The 21,595-nt window shown below is 52.1% G+C and overlaps 2 protein-coding genes across 7 annotated transcripts in view; both read left to right on the forward strand.

The window, feature by feature from the left end:
• Nucleotides 1–9,108, forward strand: part of Pnpla7 (patatin like phospholipase domain containing 7) — a 73,100-nt gene extending 63,992 nt beyond the window's left edge. The window contains exons 26-35 of the mRNA XM_031369282.1: nt 2,510–2,666; nt 5,009–5,125; nt 5,268–5,337; nt 5,881–5,997; nt 6,603–6,751; nt 7,051–7,203; nt 7,332–7,442; nt 7,567–7,651; nt 8,441–8,544; nt 8,708–9,108. Of these exons, the coding sequence (XP_031225142.1) occupies nt 2,510–2,666; nt 5,009–5,125; nt 5,268–5,337; nt 5,881–5,997; nt 6,603–6,751; nt 7,051–7,203; nt 7,332–7,442; nt 7,567–7,651; nt 8,441–8,544; nt 8,708–8,818 (1,174 nt within the window). The 3' untranslated portion in view covers nt 8,819–9,108. The remainder of the gene's footprint in view (nt 1–2,509; nt 2,667–5,008; nt 5,126–5,267; nt 5,338–5,880; nt 5,998–6,602; nt 6,752–7,050; nt 7,204–7,331; nt 7,443–7,566; nt 7,652–8,440; nt 8,545–8,707) is intronic.
• A 286-nt stretch (nt 9,109–9,394) lies between these two features.
• Nsmf (NMDA receptor synaptonuclear signaling and neuronal migration factor) lies at nt 9,395–17,956 on the forward strand. 6 transcript variants are annotated; one of them, XM_031369285.1, is made up of 16 exons: nt 9,395–9,695; nt 10,023–10,084; nt 10,650–11,150; nt 12,162–12,237; nt 13,042–13,047; nt 13,318–13,386; nt 14,081–14,133; nt 14,681–14,770; nt 15,225–15,349; nt 15,538–15,621; nt 15,752–15,785; nt 15,874–15,944; nt 16,117–16,196; nt 16,320–16,422; nt 16,611–16,686; nt 16,783–17,956. In XM_031369285.1, the coding sequence occupies exons 1-16, from the start codon at nt 9,625–9,627 to the stop codon at nt 16,878–16,880; spliced, it is 1,599 nt and encodes a 532-aa protein (XP_031225145.1). In that variant the 5' UTR covers nt 9,395–9,624; the 3' UTR covers nt 16,881–17,956. The 6 variants fall into 6 exon arrangements, with proteins under 6 accessions (XP_031225145.1, XP_031225147.1, XP_031225148.1 ...); XM_031369287.1 differs by having other exon boundaries at nt 16,788–17,956; XM_031369288.1 differs by having other exon boundaries at nt 16,791–17,956.
• Nucleotides 17,957–21,595: the final 3,639 nt, after the last annotated feature.

The raw sequence follows: 21,595 nt of genomic DNA on the forward strand, positions 1-21,595 counted from the left end.
CTCAAACTCAGAAATCCGCCTGCCTCTGCCTCCCAAGTGCTGGGATTAAAGGCATGCACCACCACCACTTAAATAGATTGTCTCTTATTCTTGAGTTGAGAAAAGTCTTTTTTTTGTTCTTCCTGAGAGTCTTTCCAGGTGTATTTATGTCAGTGTTGTCCTTCAGTCTCTGGTTTTCTTTCAGTGGCAGCTTTGAATGAAGGCACTAATTTTTACATCACTCTCTGTCTCTATCTCGCTCCATCTCTGTATCTCTTCTTCTCTGTGTGTTTCTGCCTCTGTCTGTCTGTCTGTCTGTTTGTCTCTCTGTGTGTGTGTCTGTTGTGGCAGTGGTCCCAGAGGACAACTTCAGGTGTCATTCCTCAAGTATCAGGTACCATCTCCCTTGATTTTTGAGACAGGGTCTTTTAGTATGGAGTTTGCCAAGCATGCTAAGCTGCACTCCTCTCAATGCTGCTGCTCTCCAGGCCCCTAGCAGCTCAGTAAATATGTAGTTAATACCTTACTACTAGCCACCTGCACAGATCTTTTGTATCTTTATTGACTCTACTTCCAGTAAAGTCTTTTCAGTCCTTTTGTAGCTATTCTGTAATACACACACATACACACGCATGGGCACACACATACACACAGACATACATACATACAGACATACACATACAGATTACACATATACACACACAGACATACACACACAGATACACACAGACATACACATACAGATATACATATACACACTCAGACACACACACACACGCAGACACAGGCCCATACACAGACACAGATATACACACACACACACAGACATACACATACAGATACACATATACACACACATATACACAGGCACACACACACAGACACAGGGCCACACACAGACACATACAGACACAGACACACAAACAAACACAGACACACATATACAAACAAACACAGACACACACATATACAAACACACACAGACACACACATGAACACAAACACAGGCACACATAAACACACACAGACATACACAGACACACACATACGCAGACACCCAAAACATACACAGTTGCACACATATACACTCAGACACACGCACTCATGTTCAATGTGTGTTATGAGAGTTAATTAGTAATTAAGACTGGTATGAAAGAGCATGGGACAGCCAGCTATCAAGGGAAATCAGGACTACTTGATAAATTGCTGCCAGTAAACCGGAGGCAGCTTGTGAGTTTATTTTTTATTTAGTAAATTCTCAACATTGAGGAAGAGGAGGATTGTGAGTTTGAGGCCAGCACAGGCTATAGACAAGGCTTAGAAAATAGACAAGAGCAGATATTAGAAAGTGTCAACAGCTGGTCAATGGTGGCACACGCCTTTAATCCCAGCACCTGGGAGGCAGAGGCAGGTGGATTTCTGAGTTCGAGGCCAGCCTGGTGTACAGAGTGAGTTCCAGAGCTAAAGTGTGGGCTTTGAAAGGGCAGTCAAGGAAAAAAAGTGTAAGGTGGGGAGGCCCCGCTGTATGAGAGTGTCAGGTCAGATGTCACCGCTGCTGCGATTTCAGGACAGTAATATTCATGTTATGCTGGCATAAGAGAGTTTGCCTTCTCTTTCTTGGGCTGTGTCTGCTCTGCTGTTGCACTCGCTTGTTGGTTTCTGCATTGCAGTTATGCATTTCATGTCTATAATCTCTACCTGATCCCGTGTATAGTTTCCCACTCTATGTTGGTTATCAATCTTGCCTTAATTTCTTCAACTCTCGTTTTTTGTTATTTGTTTGTTTGGAGTTTGTTGTTGTTTCTTTTTTTGAGAAAGGGTCTCAGTATGACTGGCCTGGAACTCTCTGTGTAGACTAGTCTGGCTTCCCGCTCACAGAGATCCATCTGCTTCTGCCTGCCAAGTACTAGGATTAAAGGCATGTGCCACTACGCCCATTTCTCAACAATGGGTTTTGTTTGGTTTGGTCTGGTTTTTTTGTTTTGTTTTTGTTTTTGTTTTGAAGGAAACACGCTCTCTCTGTTCCTGGAACTTACTATGTAAACCAGGCTGTGGGCTGCAGAGAAGGCTCAATGGTTAAAAGCATTGGCTGCTCTTCCAGAGGACCCTAGTTCAATTCCCAGTACCCACATGGGCTCTGTTTTTTTTCTAGGTTTTCTCATTCCCACTTTTCCTAACCACAGTAAGCTAAAAAAAAACCTGTTCATTTTCCCAGACTCTGGTGCTCTGGTGGAATCAGCACTGCATAGAAAAAGCCACCCTGGCTCTCCTTAGTAAAGCCTGCCTTCCCATCTGGGCCCTACAGACACCTGGGTACCTCCAGAGAGAGGGAATCTAAATTATATCAAGACTTCTTTCTCAGCCTTTCATCTCTTTGCCCCATTGTCTGTGGTCATGCAAACTCTGGGTTCTGAGGAGGGAAGAGTGGTCAGATGATGGGCAGCTGCCTCTCAGGCCTTCCTAGGGCATATAGCTCGAGGGCTGGCCTGGCTGTGGTGCTTATTTTCTTTCTCTGTTCTTATTGGTGAAGAGGGTGTGCCCAGGTAGGTATCCTCAGGGCACTAGCAGAGTTTGGCATCCCCGTGGACATAATCGGAGGGACATCCATTGGGGCTTTCATGGGTGCTCTGTTTGCTGAGGAGCGGAGCTACAGCCAGATCCGGATCCGGGCCAAGCAGTGGGCAGAGGTAAGCAGGTGACCCCTACCCTCAGAAAGGCTTGACTTTCAAGCAGACAGGCATGTAGGTCAGAGTGTTGCTGTGTGGCAAAGGGAGAGCAGAAAACGGTAAAAGATTGGGCAAATGGTGAGAGATGGCCAGAACAGGTAGCAGAAGGTGACCTGAGGAAAGTGGGGGGTGTGGCCCTAAGGCAGGTAAAGAGAGCTGGTCTGGTTTGTGCTAGTCTTTTTTTTGTTTGTTTTTGTTTTTCGAGGTAGGGTTTCTCTGTATAGCCCTGGCTATCCTAGAACTCACTCTGTAGACCAGGCTGGCCTCAAACTCAGAAATCCACCTGCCTCTGTCTCCCAAGTGCTGGGATTAAAGTCATGTGCCACCACTGCCCAGCTGTGCTATAGTCTTAACTAATAGAGATTTACCTAGTGACAACATGGAGGTCAACATGAGATCAACATCTCACTGAACAGGGAGCTAGTGGTCCCTTTAGTCTCTGGAAATGAGGCACAACTGCATCAGGACCTACAGTGGGCAGGAGGACAAGCGAGAGTCATTTAAGATCAGGAACCAGTCAGTACAGGCCTCAGATTTCTTTTTGAAAATTTATTTTTCTTGAGAATTTTGTATGCATGTATAATAAAGTAGGATCATATATATCTTCCAGTTACCCTCCCAACCCCATAATCTCCCAACATTCCCTCTTTCCAACTTCATGTCTTTTTTACCCTTTTATTAGTTCTTTGAGAATATACAATATATTTTGATCACATTCCACCCCTCCCCCAACCCCTCCACCCCCCCAGCCATGCCTTAGGCGTCTGAGGCAAAGGCAAGGCGGGTATCCAGCTTCAGGTTGGTTCGTATGGATCATTCCAGCATGCTTCAGGGGCATTCCTTATTGCCTGGTCCCTAGCCCTAGCAGATTTAAGAAAAGGGAGTATGGCCTTGTTGTAAGTCAAACTAGGGAGGGGCTGACTGTGGGCTCCAGGCTGCACAGGAAGCAGACCTTCTCTCCTGTTAGTCCAGCCTTGTCATAAGTGGACACCAGAATCAGAATCGAAGCATCAAACAGAACCAGAGGAAACAGAACAGGCTCCTTTAGCTCCCTGCTGCCAGCAGGCAGCTCATAGCCTTCTCAAGAGGCTGGGCTGCTTCTGTGGAACAAATGGAGCCCTGCTGAATCCATGCGTGGGATCAAAAGACTTTGTGCTCTCCTTTTTCAAAGAAAAGAAAGTTGGTCAACCTTCATGCAGAAGCTGAGGAATGGGCTATTTGCTGCACTGACAAAGGGAAGGACAACACCTGAGGCTCTGTCCAGAAATACTTCTCCCATGGAATGAGTGGCCATCGGAGAAATAAATAAAAGAGAGCCTGGTGACGTAGCCTGTCCTTAGTGATGTCAGCAATCACTGGGGTGGTCTCTAGGATCAGTGACCATAGGCAAATGTGTTCAGTTGTTACGGAACAGCTTAGATGTAGTTCTAGGCTGGGAAGCCCAGCCCAGGATCTGTGAAAGTGTTCTCCCTTCCCACCTCCTGGTCATCTACAGTAGCAGTGTGAAGAGTCAGGGAGCTTTGGGCTGGTCCTCCTACCATCCTGAGGGTGAACTAAGCTGCGGTACCCTGCCAAGGTAGCCACCCTGCAGGAGGCTCCTGCTGGACGTAACAGAGATAGAGCTGTGGTCATATGCACCGCAGCCATGCTGAAGAGGTGGATGACATGGGGGCCATTTGTCTAGCAGCTTCCCTGGTGCAGGCTGTCTCAAGCTGTCACTCACTCGTCTTTTTTTTTTTTTTCTGAGACAGAGTTTCTCTGTATAGCCCTAGCTGTCTTAGAACTCACTCTGTAGACCAGGCTGGCCTCGAACTCGGAAATTTGCCTGCCTCTGCCTCCCAAGTGCTGGGATTAAAGGCATGTGCCATCACTGCCCCACTCACTTGTCTTATGGAAAGGTCCTCACAGAGCTTCTATGCTGTGGACTCTGGGCTGTTCCTGTGTTAACCTTCCTTGAGCTGATGGCTCTGACCATCTCGTCCTCCCTCTACTGTATGTAGCATAAAGGTCTGCTGGAACCCCCAAGGATCTCAAGGTCTGGCTGGGTGAGAAAAGGTCAGGAAGCAATGAGCTATGTGATGCTGCATCATGGCTTCAAAGTCCTGGGAACTTCTGCTGCCCTTTTTGCCTGTACTAAGGCTCCGCCCCATAGGGAGTGAGCTCCTGATAGGCAGTTGGACTTGTGGGTTCTTTTCGCACCCCGTGTTCAGAGGCAGAAAGCATGTGCTGTGCCTGTACCTGCTTTAGTAAGGTTCCACAGGCCAGAGTATGATTTCCTCAGTAAAGGTCTCCTATGTCCCTAGGATATGACATCGATGGTAAAGACTATACTGGACCTGACCTACCCTATCACATCTATGTTCTCTGGCACTGGGTTCAACAGCAGCATCAGCAACATCTTCAAAGACCGGCAGATTGAGGTGTGTCCCTAGCATACCTACCTGGCTTGCATTGGCTCTCAGTGGCCTTGGTACCGTCTCGCTATCTCCATGTTCATTTGTCCCTAGATGGACAGGGAACAATGTGAGAGGAGGTGTCTTCTGATCCCTGTCTTCCCCACAGGATCTGTGGCTCCCCTACTTTGCCATCACCACCGACATCACAGCCTCTGCCATGCGGGTTCACACAGATGGTGAGAGCCTTCTTCAACCAAAAGCACCACAGGGTTGGCAGCTGTAGGATCTTAGGCCAGTGTGGGAACATGGACAGGTAGTCCCATGAGATTGTTGAAGGCACTGAGGATCTTAAAACAAGCAAGAGACACAGGCACATTTGGATAAGGTAGGTAGAGGATGTCTCTGCCACAGAAGCACTCGGTAAATTAGGGCCTCAGGAACAAGGCTATCCGGTGGGTAAGGAGCCTCTGGGAGAGGAGCGGAGCAGAAGGAGGGGTATACTCAGGCATAGGGGGTCTTCACTTAGAAAAAGCAGGATTTCTGAGGACCACAGAGAAATACTTCAATGCCATCTGTTTTCAAGGCCAAGTCCTTTGAGGGTAACAGGTCTGGTGGTGGTCTGTCAGGCTTAGTGTTCTCCCTGAAGGTTAGACCTATGGGCTTTCACACTGATAGGGCTAAAGCTCTGATTCTCCAGTGCAGGACAAAGGGCTACAGAGGGCAGAGAAAGGCTCCTTCCTGGCTGGCCCCTTTCCCACTAGATCTCTTTAATGCTCTAGGCTCCCTGTGGAGGTATGTCCGTGCAAGCATGTCCTTGTCGGGCTATATGCCCCCACTCTGTGACCCCAAGGATGGACACCTGCTGATGGATGGTGGTTACATCAACAACCTCCCAGGTACTGCAGAGGACGCAGGAGTGCCCCCATGCTGGTACATAGTTCTTTGGTCATTCTGCCCTGTGGCTGTCTGCCACAACCGCCTCCACACCAGGAAGGCTGGGGTGGTACACGTTTTTCTTGGAGTATGCCAAGAGAAAATGTCAGGTTGGCATCAGCTGCTAGAGAACACATGCGCGTGTGCCCATGCATGCGCATGCGCACAGCATGCTCCTAGCATATGGTGCTGCCTGTTAGCACAGCAGTAATAGAACAAAGGCCAAGGAGACAAACCAGGGGCAATTGATTTCCATCTGTGTCCACAGTTGGAAACTAAGAGCCTGCAGGTGCCACGTGTGCCGTGAGTAAGGCTACATCGACTACCTGTTGGCTACATGCTTAGAAGAGCTCCAACACAGTTCTGTGCACATGGTTACACACAAGCTGAGACATTTGATCTCCTGCCTCCATAGGCCCAGGAAGAATACTAGAGAGGGTTCCCTCAAGAGAAATAAAAGTCCTCTTGGTGCCTCTCATGTGTCTCTCCCATTTCTCGGGAATGCTGCCTGTACCCTGGTTCTACATTCTTGACCTGGGTGGTAACCAGGCTCCCTTTCTCTCTGTAGCGGATGTGGCAAGATCCATGGGGGCAAAGGTTGTGATTGCCATCGATGTTGGCAGCCGGGATGAGACGGACCTCACCAACTATGGTGATGCCTTGTCTGGATGGTGGCTGCTTTGGAAGCGCTGGAACCCCTTGGCTACAAAAGTCAAGGTAGATTTGGTACCAAATGGACTAGATGGCCTCAGTGGAGCTCATCTCCCACCCTCCTTGAGCCATCCCTGCCAATAGGGATGTAGAAGCATCTCCCAAGTTCAGAGTCCAGCAGATCTGGGCCACTTGTTTGTACTGCTTCCCAGACCTTGGGACTAACTCTGGGACAAGACTGAAATGGGGTTTCATGGCTTACTAAGGTCACACCTTTGGGACTCTGGCTCAGAGCCCATCATGTTCCTGGGCCAAGAGGGTTGAGGAGGGAAGTCCAGGGTAGGAGGCTCAGGCATTCTTGGCAGGTGTTGAACATGGCGGAGATTCAGACTCGACTGGCCTATGTGTGCTGCGTACGGCAGCTGGAGATGGTGAAGAACAGTGACTACTGTGAGTACCTGAGGCCTCCCATCGACAGTTACCGCACCCTGGACTTCGGCAAGTTTGATGAGATCTGTGTGAGTATCACCAGCTGGCTAAGAGAAGAGGACCATCAGTTCTGATGGTAGTTTCCTCTCCAGCCTCTCTTCTGAGAGCACCGGGATGGGCTTCCTCAAGTCCCTCATGGGACCTCCTATGTACACAGGAAGTTGGGTATCAACATGGGCGGACAGTGTTTGACATCTGGGTTCGGAGCGGTGTCCTAGAGAAGATGTTGCAGGACCAGCAGGGGACAAGCAAGAGGAAGGACTGTGGGGTGAGAAGGCAGGAGGGTCAGGTTGGGCAGGGTAGGGGTCCTCTGCAGCAGCAGCAGCAGCAGCACCCCCTGCATCCACTCTGCCTGAGACAGGTGATGTGCTGTGCTTTGTGCCTTTCACCAGGTGTTCACCTGCCCCAATTCCTCCTTCACGGACCTTGCTGAGATTGTGTCACGGATTGAGCCAGCCAAGGTGGCTGCAGTGGATGGTGAGTTAGGTGTCTGGGAAGTGGGACAGGAAAGAGGTGGTAGGACTCCACTACACTTAGACCCTCACTCTTGCCCTTGAAGAAGTCACCAGCTCTTGAGCTCTACTGGCCAAGAAGCTCAGGACTGCTTCTCCATCGTGTCAAGACCCAGAGCCCATCTGTCTAGCTTGAGAGTTCCCACAACATGGGACTGCCTGCCTCCTAGGCCACTTGGGCTTCTCCCTCATCACTCCAAACAGCATCCTAACCACACCACAGACCTTAAGGGGAGCCTACTGGCAGAGCTTATAGGAGGCCTGAGGGCCACATCCAACAACATGGCTCTGATATACAGCCCTGCAATTCCCCCCCCCCACACAATCTTGTAACAGAGCAGCATATTCTGCAGAATTCCCTGCTGCATGTTCCACCTTAAAGAAGAACTTGAAAGATGCTCTGGAGTCTTCCCAGGGTGAGAGCCCCAGCACTGAGCTGAGTTTGTGCTGGTCTCCTTACCTAACACTGACCTGACCCCCATGCGTGGTTAGGGAGTAGGTAAGGAGGGCCAACTTACTCCATGTTTTTGTGAAAACCACACAGGACACATTGTAGAGTGAGATGAACAAAAGCAAATGCGATGTGTTGCTGGGTCTGTGCAGTGTCCTCTGGCAGCCCTGGGACTGGATGGCTGTCTATGGGAACTGTTACAGTGGGGCTGGGGATGGCCATGTTCTGCTCCACTTTTAGCCTCGCTGGGCACAGCCACTGTCCTTGGAGAGAGGACCAGTGTAGTCCTTTCTTCTGCTCTAGATGAGTCTGACTATCAAACAGAATATGAGGAGGAGCTGCCAGTCATCCCCAAGGAAACGTACGCTGACTTCCAGAGCACTGGGATTGAGCTGGACTCTGACTCGGTGAGGTGCTAGACCCTGCCTTGCCTGTGCCCACTCTGAGGTCTGAGGTCCCCAAACAGGGCCTGTCCCTGGGCTAGCTACGTTTTTCCATGCCAGGTGATGAAGCCTGGGGTCAGGCAAGCCCCCACTTTGCATATCTTGACCATGTATGATTTGCTTCCAGGAGTACGAGCCTTCGATGTCACAAGGGCTCCCCAGCTTGACTTCCCCAGAACAGTCCCAGGACTCCTTCCCTTGGCTCCCTACTCAAGAGGACCAAGAGCCAAGACTGTAACACCCTTCCTGACCGGATTAATACAATAAAGCACCTGGGTCTCTCACTCCTAGACTGAGGCTGCGCCCACTCCCTAGAGGCTACTTCAGTTGCCTGACAAGATCAAACTGGATTTCATATCCATCTGGTTTCTTCCAGGGGCATGGGCTGTGTTATTGGAGTCATGGACCTTTTCTCTTCCCTGCCACCCCTTGTATCCCCACAGCAATCCTGAGGAGCACCGAAGCCTCTGTGAGGCATGGGAATGTGGGATTGGTATATTAATAAACGTCAGTCTGATTGTGTTGCTATTTTACTCTGGTGTAAAGGTTGCAGGGGCCAGGTGGATCTGAGGTCGGGAAGGTCAGTGAGGTGGTCTCATGTTTTTTCAGGACCCTTTTGCTGGTGCCTGCAACCAGCAGCAACTCTAGGGTAGGCAGGTAGGATGCTCCCGGTCTAGAGGAAACTAGGGTTCCCCCCCAAACCAAGGATTGCCTAAGTCGAAGGGCATCATTTTTAAGCCCCCAGGAAGAAAGCCTCCGGGAGGAGCCGCCTCTTAGCCACGCCCATATCTGTCATCATGGGGGTGGTGCCAACTCGGGCTTGGCGTCAGGAGGCGGAGCACCGCCCCCGGGTCCAGCCGCTCTCTCCTACAGTGGCTGGAGGTGCTGGGCGCTGGGTGCGGCCATGCGGGGCCCGGGCCTAAGTGTGACCCTGACCCTGAGGCCGAGACCTAGCGCGACCTCAGGCGCGGTACGGCTCCCCCGGCAGAGGCGGCGGGCGCGGGACGCGCTCTGAAAACCGGGGGATGCGCGGGCACCGTGACTATGGGTGCCGCCGCCTCCAGGAGGAGGGCGCTGAGGAGCGAGGCCATGTCCTCGGTTGCGGCCAAAGTAAGGTGAGTGCGCCGGGCTGACCGGCTACTGCTGCTGGCTACCCTCTGTGGTGTGTGCTGCTGCTCCAGTGCCCTGCGGTTTTCCTGTTCCTACTGGAGTGGGCCTTGGGCCTTAAAACCTGACGCCCACAGGTTGGGCAGACTGGACAGAAAGCAGTTGGAGGTCTGTGACCAGGATGCCCTGGCTCTCTGGTGGGTGGAAAGAGCCCACGTCTTCTCTCGTTGATGTGGAGGGCCTAGGTGGGGGTAGGTATGGTAGGGAGGGTCTTGCCAGCGTGGAAGGTTGGTAGCCAGCATGTACTGACCGTGTCCCTTCTGCCTACCCTGCAGAGCAGCCCGAGCGTTTGGAGAGTACCTGTCCCAGAGTCACCCTGAGAACCGCAACGGTGCAGGTAGGGGCACTGGAAACAAAAGGCTGTGCTGGGTGAGCCCTCTGCCCTAGGCCAGGGCCAGGGCCAGGGCCAGTGGAGTGTGAGCCAGCCCAAGTACCTTGCCGGCTTGTCTTCCTCACATCCCTTGCCCTCCAGGGCCCAGAACCCTAGGAGGAGCTCCAATCACCCATCTCCATGGCGCCCTCCCAGCCTGGGTTGTTGGCATGGCAACAGGCCTCTTGGCACCCCCAGGGCTGGCACCACTGTCTGGGGGCCAGCTGGTGGGGGGAGGGGAGAAGTTGGCACCAGGCAAATGGGTGTATCTGCAAGCTCTTGGGGGGATATCAGCCTGTCTGTTCTTACTTCTGATGCTTATGCACAGGTAGTAAGGCCTGCCTGCCCCCATCTTCACTCTTACAAGGGCTGCAGGCCCAGATAAGCAGGGAAACAGGCCACCTGGCAGAACCTTTTCTAGTAGTCCCAGCCCCCTCATTGAGCTTGGTGCTTGTTGGGTGTGGGTTCGTGTGCCAGAGGACCGGGAGGGTAGACCATCAGACTGAAGGGTCACCTGATGCCTTTCCCTTAGACCACCTGCTGGCTGACGCCTACTCTGGCCACGACGGGTCCCCAGAGATGCAGCCTGCACCCCAGAACAAGCGCCGCCTCTCCCTCGTCTCCAATGGCCGCTATGAGGGCAGCATCTCAGATGAGGCAGTCAGCGGGAAGCCAGCTACAGAGGGCCCCCAGCCCCGTGTGTACACCATCTCTAGAGAGCCAGCCCTGCTACCTGGCTCTGAAGCTGAAGCCATTGAGCTAGCAGTGGTAAAAGGGAGGAGGCAGCGGGAGCGGCACCCTCACCACCACAGCCAGCCCCTGCGTGCCAGCCCAGGCAGCAGCCGTGAGGACATCAGCAGGCCCTGCCAAAGCTGGGCAGGAAGCCGCCAGGGCTCCAAAGAGTGCCCAGGATGTGCCCAGCTGGTCCCTGGTCCCTCCCCTCGGGCATTTGGGCTGGAGCAGCCACCTTTACCTGAGGCTTCTGGCCGCCACAAGAAGCTGGAAAGGATGTATAGTGTTGATGGAGTGTCTGGTGAGGGGCCTTGCCTTTGGGCCTGGGCAGGTTTGGGGGTACCTGCTGGCCTCTAGCAGCAGCAAAACACTGTAAAGCTGGGTACCCTGATATGGTAGCAATCGGGATGAAATCCCTTCAATCTGAGTCCACCTCCTCGCCCAAATCCTGTGAACTGTGGCCTCTCTCAGATGGCAAACAAACCAACCACAGTTTATCAAGGATACTTCCTGGAGGAGAGGGCCTGGGAGGATCTTGAAGACATAGAAAACGTGGCTTAATGTAAGATCAGGCCGTCTTCAGAAGCTACAAGGGAGGAGAGGTTGTTTCCGCCCTGAGATTATTGATGTCGAGCTGGAAGGGAGGGCTGGGATACCCTGAGGAGCACTGTGCTATTGACTGTCCTTCCCCACCCAGCGCCCGCCTCCGGACAGTCCAGCAGCCCACGCCTGGGTTGCAGAGAGTAGCTCTAGGGGACCCTGGGAAATGGACAGCTCAGCAAGGTGGCCTGCACCCTAAGGACCTCTTACCCTCTTGTGGAGATAAAAGGAGGGAACATCTGGCCAGCTGGCAGCTGAGAAGGGACAAAATGTGACAGTGCAGAGACACCTCTGAGAATGTTCCTCTTACTGAGCCACTAAAGGGAAAGTTAAACAGAGAACACCCCAAGCCAGGGGATAGAAAGATAGCTCAGGGGCTAAGAATACTCACTACTAGTGCAAGAGGACCCAAGTTTGGTTCTTAGCACCACGTTAGACGGCTTACAACCACCTGTGAGCCCCGCCTCTAGCCTCTCCTACTCCCTCCCCTTCTCTCAAAAAAAAAATAAATAAATAAAATGAGTCTTTTTTTTTTTTTCTACAAGTCAAAGAGGATGGATGGGTGGTTATGTCCCAGAACCCCACCCCGAGCCAGCTTTTATCATCTCCTTGAGAGTCATCCTGACCCTGGGCCCAGAGTCTCTTCAAAACAGAGAGGGGATCGGGCTTCAGGACTCCTGCCCTGCCAGCCATAGCCTCTCTTTTCTTTCAGATGATGTCCCCATCCGTACCTGGTTCCCCAAGGAAAACCTTTTCAGCTTCCAGACGGCAACCACAACTATGCAAGCGTGAGTTCAGTGTCCACTGCCAAGAGTCCATGGCTGGGTTGTCTCTTCCTAGGGCTCAGGAAGTACTGACAACTGTTGCCTGGGTTCTGGCTCAGCCCAGGGTTTTTTTTTTTTTTGTGAACAGATGCATGTGCCACACTGTGCAGGGTCTGTGGATGGGCCAAGCTGAGGCTCTGAACCCCAGTAGGCAGGGAGCCCTCAGACCATATCCTACCCCTGCTTCTCCCTGCCCCTTCCTTCCTTACATCCCCTCATGGGCATTTCCTGTATTCAGACTACCCACTTAATTGTGGCCTTTTATCTTCATCTTTGCCAGAGTACCTGACCCAGAGTACAGCTGGGTCAGTTGCAGCTGATAGCACCATCACTAAGTGCTTTTGGGTGGGGGTGGGGGTTCTAGTCCTCATGCATACCCCAAACTCCAATCTCGTGCTGCTTCTCTGTGGCAGGTGACTGTTACCAGGGTCTGCTCTTCTTTACCTGATAAGCAACTAGATTTTCATCCCAAGGATATGCCTTTGAAGCAGATTCCCTCATCAAAATAGTCCTACTCCAGCCCCAGTTGCTATGGCAAAGTGCACAGGGCTCAGGCAAACCTCTGTAGGCCCAAAGCCCAGCCTTGCCTGGCTGAAACTCAGCCCCTGGCAGTGTGGGCCAGTGACTCAGCCTCTAGTGCCCTTGAGTCCAGTGGACATCCTGTTGGGAGAAAACTACCTTCAGGGGACCTGGGAGGAGGAAGGAAGATGGAGATCCACACTCATGGTGCCTTCTTTCTCTTGCTGCCTCTTGACATCATGGCTTCAGCATCTCGTAAGTATGCCATGCGATGTGGGCCATTGTCCTGGGGGAACCTCCCACCCTTGGATAGAATTCTGCAGGTCAGGGACCCTGGGCCTGGGCAGTGAGCAGTGCTGAGCTCCCATTAGTCCAGATTCCTGTGGACAACTAGGCCGCAGCAGGGCCTGCTGGGAGCTGGGCCTGGGATGCCCCTCTGGGCCCCTGTGCTTGCACCTCTGTCTCCACGTCTGTGTCCCTCCTGCCTTCAGCCAAGGGCAGTGCTGACTTGCGGTGGTTTCTCAGGGTATTCAGGGGCTACGCGGAGAGGAAGCGTCGGAAACGGGAGAATGATTCCGCGTCTGTAATCCAGAGGTAGGGCCTGCCAGCCACTCGCCACCAGGGTCTATCTCTGGTCTGCACTGGCCTGGCCAGGGCCCTCCTGGCCCTGGAAGACCTGATGGGGGAAGGGTGGTGGCGACCACTGGCCTGGCCCTGCTCTGGGGACGTGGCAGGCAGGAGGCCATGTGGCCAGGCTGCATTTCAGCCCCTGGACCTATATTTTGAGGGTACATTGATAGTCATACTGAAGCTAGCTGGCCCATCCATGTCTGTGTAGCCCTGAAGCCCAGAGCTGTTCATCCAGTAGCACAGCCTACCCTCTCCAACTCCCACCCACCTCAGAGGTGTGTCTGGGAAACTGGACATGGGTTTTGGCAGGGCACAGAATTTAGGGGGAAGAAAAGAACCTGTCTCCCTCGTGAGGAAGGGACACTTTGAAACCCCCAGACCCAGTTGTGGGCATGGGTTCAGGTAGAGGATATTAGGATATCTTTGCAACAGAGGAAATGAAATGCCTGTGAGAAACTTCAGCAAGAAACAAAGCTGGAGGGAGAGACACCATGCCTCTGCTCTGGAGTCCTGGGCAGGGCTCAGGAGCAGGCAGGCCTCATTATGAGCCTTGGGGAGATTGTTCAGTGTCCACCCTCAGCGTGGTCAGGGACTAGGTTGGCAGGAGCCAGCATCCACCCTGCTATGGACCCTCATCACCCCTTGCTTTCTCCCTCAGGAACTTCCGCAAACACCTGCGCATGGTTGGCAGTCGGCGGGTGAAGGCCCAGAGTAAGATGGGTCCTGGGGAGTGGGTATCGCTGTGCTTGGCAGTCTGCGGCTTCTTAGCAAGCTGGGCTTTGCATGTTGGCAGTCTACTTCCCTCAGCCTCTTCCGGCCCCACATACCTATCTACAGGCACCACCACCTGTTGGCCTGTTCTGCCTTCTCCTCAGCTCTTGCCCCCTCTCTTGTGTCCTCCTTTCTATCTCTGTCTCAGTGTTCTGTCTCGTCCCCAACAGTGTTTGACCTCACCTAGGCCCTACTTGACCAGCCCCTAACCTAGTGTTCTGCCTGCTTAGGCTCTGCCCTGAGCCCACAGTAGTCCACACTGTGCCCTGAGCCTCTACCCTTGTGTCCTCTAAGTTCAGACTCTGATCCTGGTATTCTGTGCCTCCTCACGAACCATACTGTTGGTCTTAGTCCACTACATGTGACCTCAGGCCCAATCCTTGTCAGCTTCTGCCTCTCCGCACACCCCAGCCCCCTTCCTAGGGCCTGAGTCTGCTCTGTTCTTGCCCCCTCTGGCTAATGGGGGTTTTGCTCTCACTCACTGCAGCGTTCGCTGAGCGTCGCGAACGGAGCTTCAGCCGGTCCTGGAGCGACCCCACCCCTATGAAAGCCGACACTTCCCACGACTCCCGAGACAGTAGGTGTCCAGGTGCAGGCTGGCCCACTTCCTTGACAAGTTCCCTTAGGCCCCATATCCCTGTCAGGGTCCCATGCCAGTACCGCTAGGCTTCTGCGCTTTTGCTCCCTGAGCCTCAGTTTACCTGTCTATGAGATGGGAGTACCTGGTATCCTGTCTCTAGGACAAGGTTAACTAATGGCTAAGCCGTGCTGACACTGGGCATCTGATGTAAGGTGCTACCTACCCACTGTCTCTCAGGGCATACTTGACCGCAGGTGACACTTGTATTGGGTCCCAGCTTCACATGTCTCTCTTCTTCCTGTGTGGGGCTGCTTCCCACTGGTGTCAGTGGCCTGGCTCTGCAGTTTTACTGCAACTATAACCTTCATACCTACTACCCAAAGACCCTCCAGGACATGATTGGGCTCTATGGGTGGTATGCCACTCTCCTGGTGACCTCTCCTGCCTCCAGGCAGTGACCTCCAGAGCTCACACTGCACCCTGGACGAGGCTTGTGAGGACCTGGACTGGGACACAGAGAAGAGCATGGAGGCCATAGCCTGCGACACAGAGGGCTTCCTGCCACCCAAGGTCATGGTGAGGCCTGCCCCTGGGTGTAGATGGGGAACAGCCTCGTCCCGTAGTCCTCCCCACTATGCCCACACTCCGTCCTTGGCTTGGGGAGGGGTCTCCAAGGCTCTACCTCCGTCTCAGCCCTCTGCTTCCTGGGGGAGTTACAGGAGAGTTGGGGGCTCACTCACAGGGCTTTCCCCGTCCCCCCTCAGCTAATCTCCTCCAAGGTGCCGAAGGCCGAGTACATCCCTACCATCATCCGCAGAGATGACCCATCCATCATTCCCATCCTCTACGTGAGTATCCCTCCCAACTCTGCATTCATACAAATCCCGGGTCCACCTCTCCCTCGGGGTCTAGCCACCAGTGCCTGAACGCCCTAGGGGCACCAACAAGGGCTCTGATGTGTGGCCTATCTGTTCTCAGGACCATGAGCATGCAACATTCGAGGACATCCTGGGTGTGTATCTCGCTCACTTCATCTGGTGTCTGGCAGGAAGGGTGGGCTTGCCTGGGGAAGGACAGTGCTCACAGTCTTCCGTCCACAGAGGAAATAGAGAAGAAATTGAACATCTATCACAAGGGGGCCAAGATCTGGAAGATGCTGATTTTCTGCCAGGTAGAAGCAGCCTTTCCTTTCTTCCCCAGAAGAGGCCAGTGTGGTATGGGTAGGGGCCCCAAGATTTTACTCAGTGTGGGAGTGTCCGTGCGCTGCATTTGTGTCCAGCGTGTGGACACCTCATCCTAGCCTCCCTCTAGCACCCCTGAGGCCTGACCATGACCTCTTTCAGGGAGGCCCTGGACACCTTTATTTGCTCAAGAACAAGGTGGCCACCTTTGCCAAAGTGGAGAAGGAAGAGGACATGATCCAGTGAGAGCGGAGGGTGCCCTGGGTTGTGGGAGGGAAGTCTAGGACCTGGTACATTCCTTCCTATGCCCTCCCTCCACCGTGCTTCTGGAAGCTCAGTCGTGGGGCCATCTGTAATCCCACCAGCTTCTGGAAGAGGTTGAGCCGCCTGATGAGCAAAGTGAACCCTGAGCCGAATGTCATCCATATCATGGGCTGCTACATTCTGGGGAACCCTAATGGGGAGAAGGTATGGACTCCAGATGTGTGCTTATCCGAGCACCTCCCTCTGCTTTAGCCCTCTGGCACCTCCTTCTGCTTCTCTAGCACCTCCTCCTGCTTCAGCCCTCCTCTGGAGAGCTCTCAGGCCGAGGGTCCTAAACAAGGAGGGTGGGTCAGGCTCTTAACCCCAGACTCATGGCCTTCCCTTTCCTGAAGCTATTCCAGAACCTCAGGACCCTCATGACCCCTTACAAGGTTACCTTTGAGTCACCTCTGGAGCTCTCTGCCCAAGGTGAGTTATCCCACCTGCCTGATTAGAGGGCTGCTTAGGTTTGACCCTGTGGCACCTAGTCAGGGCTGAGCCTCCTGACTTCTCTCTCCTGCCCAGGGAAGCAGATGATTGAGACCTACTTTGACTTCCGGCTGTACCGCCTCTGGAAGAGCCGCCAGCACTCAAAGCTGCTGGACTTTGATGATGTCCTGTGAGAAGCATGGATCATGCCCAGGCACCACCAGGCCATTTCCCCTGGGCTGGGAACCTAGAGCTGGGCTGCCTCTTGCACCCAGGACAGTGTGGCCCTGCTCTTGACCACAGCCACTTCAGGGACCCTCAGATGTTGCTCAGGTTCTCGTGGGGTCTGGTCCTCACTGCACCAGTGGGCCACAGAGGTCACGGTCCTGGTGGTCCAGATTAACAATCTCAGCCGATGGCCAGTGGCCTCGCCTGGAGGCTGCAGCATTGGGAGTCCCCTCCATGGGGTTCATAGAAATAAGTGCAATTTTTTTACACCCCTGAAACAGTTTGAAGGGAAGCAGCATTACTAATTAACTAGTTAAGCACTCTGCTACTAGTTACAGTGTAGACAACCGGCCCAGTGTGTGTTCAGGTCCTCCTGTCCCCCAGCCTCTCAGCCCTGCTGTATTTGATCACCAGCACCAGGGTGGCCCATCAGTGTGGGGTTAGCTGTCAGGCTGCCTAGCCTGGCCCGGTCCACACTGGCCAGACTTAACCTGCTTTCACCCCTCTTGTCACCCCTGGCTTACTTTGACCTCATCCTGGCAAGGGGTAGCCTGGGCAGTAGGAGGGAAGAGCCTCACCCTCCCTCTTGTCAGGGGAGCACTGGGTTGCCACCTGTTGCCCACCTCCTCAAGCCGACTCATTTTCCTTGCTGCTGTTGAACAACTCGGCTTTTCCCAGCCTTGGTCTGGAAGCCACACCCCAGTGCAGTGGCTTAGGGGTGTGGTGGGGCCAGCTAGGGCTGGGCCTGGGAAGGCAAGAACCTCACCAGCATTGTGGTGGGGGGCCTACATCTGCCACCCCAGGCCAGAGAGTCAAGTAGCTGGTGAACTGTGAGGTCCCCGTGACTCCCTTCAGTCTTGCCCAGGGTCTAGCAGGGTGGGCTCTCTTGTACATAGTTGGAGCTTGGGGGCAGGCCCCCCTTTTGTAGAGCCTGGGGTCTGAGGACACCTGGCTGTGTCCCTGACCCAGAGGAGTTAGGATTGGGCGCTGAACAATGTACGATATCCCTTAGAGTGACCATTAAACTCGACCCTCTGCTGCAGCTGCTGTGTGTGGGTCTTCTCATTTGGGACTCACTTTCCATGTACATGCCAGCCTGAGGCCACTGCTTCATGGCTTCCTCCACACCTGGGCCTGGACAGGGTAGAGCAGTCAGAAGGGCCACCTTAAGGATATCTACCATGGGAAGATATGATAGGGATCTCCCAGCGTGCCCACCAACCAGCACAGGCAGTAGAGGCACTATCTTTATCTTCTTCCTGCGGTGGTAAGAATCAGGCAGGGGACCACGGTCCGAGAAGAACTCCAAGCCAGCTCTGAGGTGAGGAGAAACAGCCTGTATCCCCGCCCTAGCCCGCAGGCATGGAAGAGTGGGCCGCTCCCAACCTCTTTCAAGCCACCCTGTTCACGTGGCCAGAGCAAGAAGCCAGATGGTGGCTACAGCCTCAGCTGTGAGCCACATGCCCTCCATATCCAGGGTACAACCAGACATAGCTACTTCCGGCCCAGTGGTCGGGACCAGAGCAGTTGGACAGTTCAAGGGCTAGGGATGAGCTAGTGGTGGAGTATACAGCATGACAAAGCCTGGTGGGTTTGAGGCTAGGTGCTGGGGACCACCCATCTGAGGAGCTTGCCACCAGGACACTCCAGGGAGGATCAAGAGGAAGAAGGCATGGTTTGGTGCCACCGTGAATGTAGTTTTGGAAGGTTGCCCTAGGTTTAGGCTGTATTTTTACTCAGCCTACCACACTCTCTGAAAGTAATATAAATCACATGATCAAGTGTGGGGGGCGGTGCATGCGTGTGTCTATTTCCAGTCACTCCTACATTGAGTCTACATACTGGTGTTACGCAGAGGGGAGTGTTTGTGGTTCCAATCTCCCAGCATTGCTGTTTAGAAGGCACATTTAATGCGATAATCCTGACCTTAGCCCCAGAGCAGGCAAACATTTGCTCTGAGTGGCCCTACAGGCTCAGCCTGGGCTCTAGCTGGGGTAGCAGAGGTGCTTGCTTATAGCCCTGAAAGCTGGCTAGACCAGTGAGCAGGGCTTGTGTAGTCCACAGCCCAAGATGTTCTTGAACCTTTCTGAAGCATGTACCCACTCTTCTCAATCAAATTAGCAGACAGCCACCAGAAACAGTTGGGCAGAAGTATTTTTAAGAAAATACAGGGCTGGAGAGATGGCTCAGTGGGGAAGAGCACCGACTGCTCTTTGGAAGGTCATGAGTTCAAATCCCAGCAACCACATGGTGTCTCACAACCACCTGTAATGAGATCTGATGCCCTCTTCTGGTGCATCTGAAGACAGCTACAGTGTACTTAAATATAATAAATAAATAAATCTTAAAAAAAAAAAAAAGAAAATACACAAAGTACTAATATCTTTCTTTCTTTTTTCTTTTTTCTTTTTGTTTAAATTCCCAGATAGGGTCTCACTATGTAGCAATGAATGGCCTAGAAGTGGCTATCTAGTTTTGTCTCCCCCCCTGCCTCCCAAGTGCTGGTATTAAAGGCATCCAGCCCTACACTCAGCAAGAGTGTTTTAGTTAGTGTCTTAGTTAGAGTTTTATTGACACCATGACCAAGGCAAGTTTTATAAAGGAAAAATTTGATTGGGGCTGACTTACAGCTTCAGAGGTTCAGTCCATTATCATGGCAGCATGCAGGCAGACATGGTGCTGGAGAAGGAGCTTAGAGCTCTATGTCTTGGTCTGAAGGCTACCAAGAGGAGACTGTCTTCTATAGGCAGTGAGGAGGAGGGTCTGGATCATACTGGCCAGACTTATATGAGACCTCAAGGCCCCGCCTCCACAGTAAAGCACTTCCTCTAACAAGGCCACACCTCGCAATAGTGCCACTTCCCTGTGGACCAAGCATATTTAAACCACCACACTCCACTTTCCACTTCCTGGAACCCACTGGCTTGTTCAGACAAGTCTAGGAGGGCCATACCTTAGCCATAGCATAATGCAAAATACATTTCGTCCGACTTCAAAAATCCCTAGTCTTATCACAGACTCAACAATGTTTAGGAGTTCAAAGTTTCCTCTGAGATTCATGCAAATCTCTTAATTGTAATCTATAAAATCAAAAGCAAAAAGCAAATCATATACTTCCAACATCACAGGACATACATTATTATTATTCCAAAACATTACAGTAAGGAGATACTAGACCAAAGCAAGACCAAACAAGCTGGGCAAACTCCAAACTCTGCATCTCCATGTCTGATGTCCATCTTTGTTAACAGCAACACAATTTCTCTTGGGCTGGTTCCACGTCTTGTTAGCAGCTTTCCTCGGCAGGTATCCTTTGGCTCTGATGTTTCTAAAATCTTGGGGTCACCAAGGCAACTTCAGCTTCACAGTCTCTTGTTCCATTATTTGGGGTTCACATGATCTGGGTTCTTCCAAAGGGCTTGCGTCACCCCTCAAGCTCTGCCCCCTGTAGCACTCTAGGCTCTAGCTGACCCCACTCCACTGCTGCTACTGTTCTTGGTAATATCCAATTACTGGCATCTCCAGTACACTGATAATGGACTGAACTTCTGAAACTGTAAGCCAGCTCCAATGAAATGTTTGCCTTTATAAGAGTTGCCTTGGTCATAGTGTTTTTTCACAGTCATAAAACACTAAACAGGAATTAGTACCAGGAATGGGGTTCCATCTGTACTGGGTAGGGCCTGAGCATATATTTGAAACTTCAAAGCTCTGCCTCCACACACTTCCTCTAACAAGGCTATAACCTCTTCCAGTAGGGCCACACCTCCTAATAGTCCCACTTCTCATGAGCAAAGCATATTCAGACCACTGGATGTGGCTGTGAGTTTATGTTGCCAAGGGGTTGACTCCAGGGCTTCAGGCATGCCAATGTATGGCATTCTACCACTAAGGTACAGCTCTAGTCTCTACCCTCTTTTAATTAAATTTTATTTTGAGACAGGGTCTCACTAGTCTTTGCTGGCTTTGAACTCATTCATTCTGTAGCTCAGGCTGACGTTGAATTTACAGTCCTACTGGGCAGCTTCTCTAGTGGCTGGTTAAGTACAGCTTATTAGCCTCAATATATAAAAAGCCTTTTTAATTAAAAATATGGTTATGTGTGTATGTGTACGCACATGCTTATGAGTGCTGGTACTTACAGAAGTCAGAAGCCATCAAGAAGAAAAGTAAGAAGCAATTGTGAACATAGGTGCCTAACATAGGTGCTGCCCTGGCTTGTTTTATGTCAAACTTGACACAAACTAGAGGCATCTGAAAAGAAAAAAGCTCAATTGAGAAAAAGCCTCCATGAGATCCAGATGTAAGACATTTTCTTAATTTGTGATTGATGGGAGAAGACCCTGCCCATGATGAGTGATGGCATCCCTGAGCTGGTGGTCCTGGGTTCTGTAAAAAAGCAGGCTGAGCAGCCCATGGAGAGGAAGCCAGGAAGCAGCACCCCTGCATGGCCTCTCCATAAGCTCCTGCCTCCAGGTTCCTGGCCTGACTTCCTTTGGTGATGAACAGCAATATGGAAGTATAAGTCAAATAAACTTTTTCCTCCCCAACTTGCTTTTTGGTCATGGTCTTTTGTCACAGCAACAGAAACCAGAGCTAAGGTGCTAAGAGATAAGGGTGCTCTACAAGAGCATTATAATCCACCCACCTCTACAGACTCTAAAAAAAGCTTTTTTTTTTT

Source organism: Mastomys coucha, unplaced genomic scaffold, assembly GCF_008632895.1.
Source record: "Mastomys coucha isolate ucsf_1 unplaced genomic scaffold, UCSF_Mcou_1 pScaffold15, whole genome shotgun sequence".
Lineage (NCBI taxonomy): Eukaryota > Metazoa > Chordata > Mammalia > Rodentia > Muridae > Mastomys > Mastomys coucha.

What these genes read in the sequence shown, in the direction of transcription:
- Nsmf (XM_031369285.1), top strand. Translation starts at nt 9,625, where the DNA reads ATGGGTGCCGCCGCCTCCAGGAGGAGGGCGCTGAGGAGCGAGGCCATG. An exon ending in TTCCCACGACTCCCGAGACA is followed by an intron (nt 14,771 to 15,224) that starts GTAGGTGTCCAG and finishes TCCTGCCTCCAG; the next exon opens with GCAGTGACCTCCAGAGCTCA. An exon ending in AGATGCTGATTTTCTGCCAG is followed by an intron (nt 15,945 to 16,116) that starts GTAGAAGCAGCC and finishes GACCTCTTTCAG; the next exon opens with GGAGGCCCTGGACACCTTTA.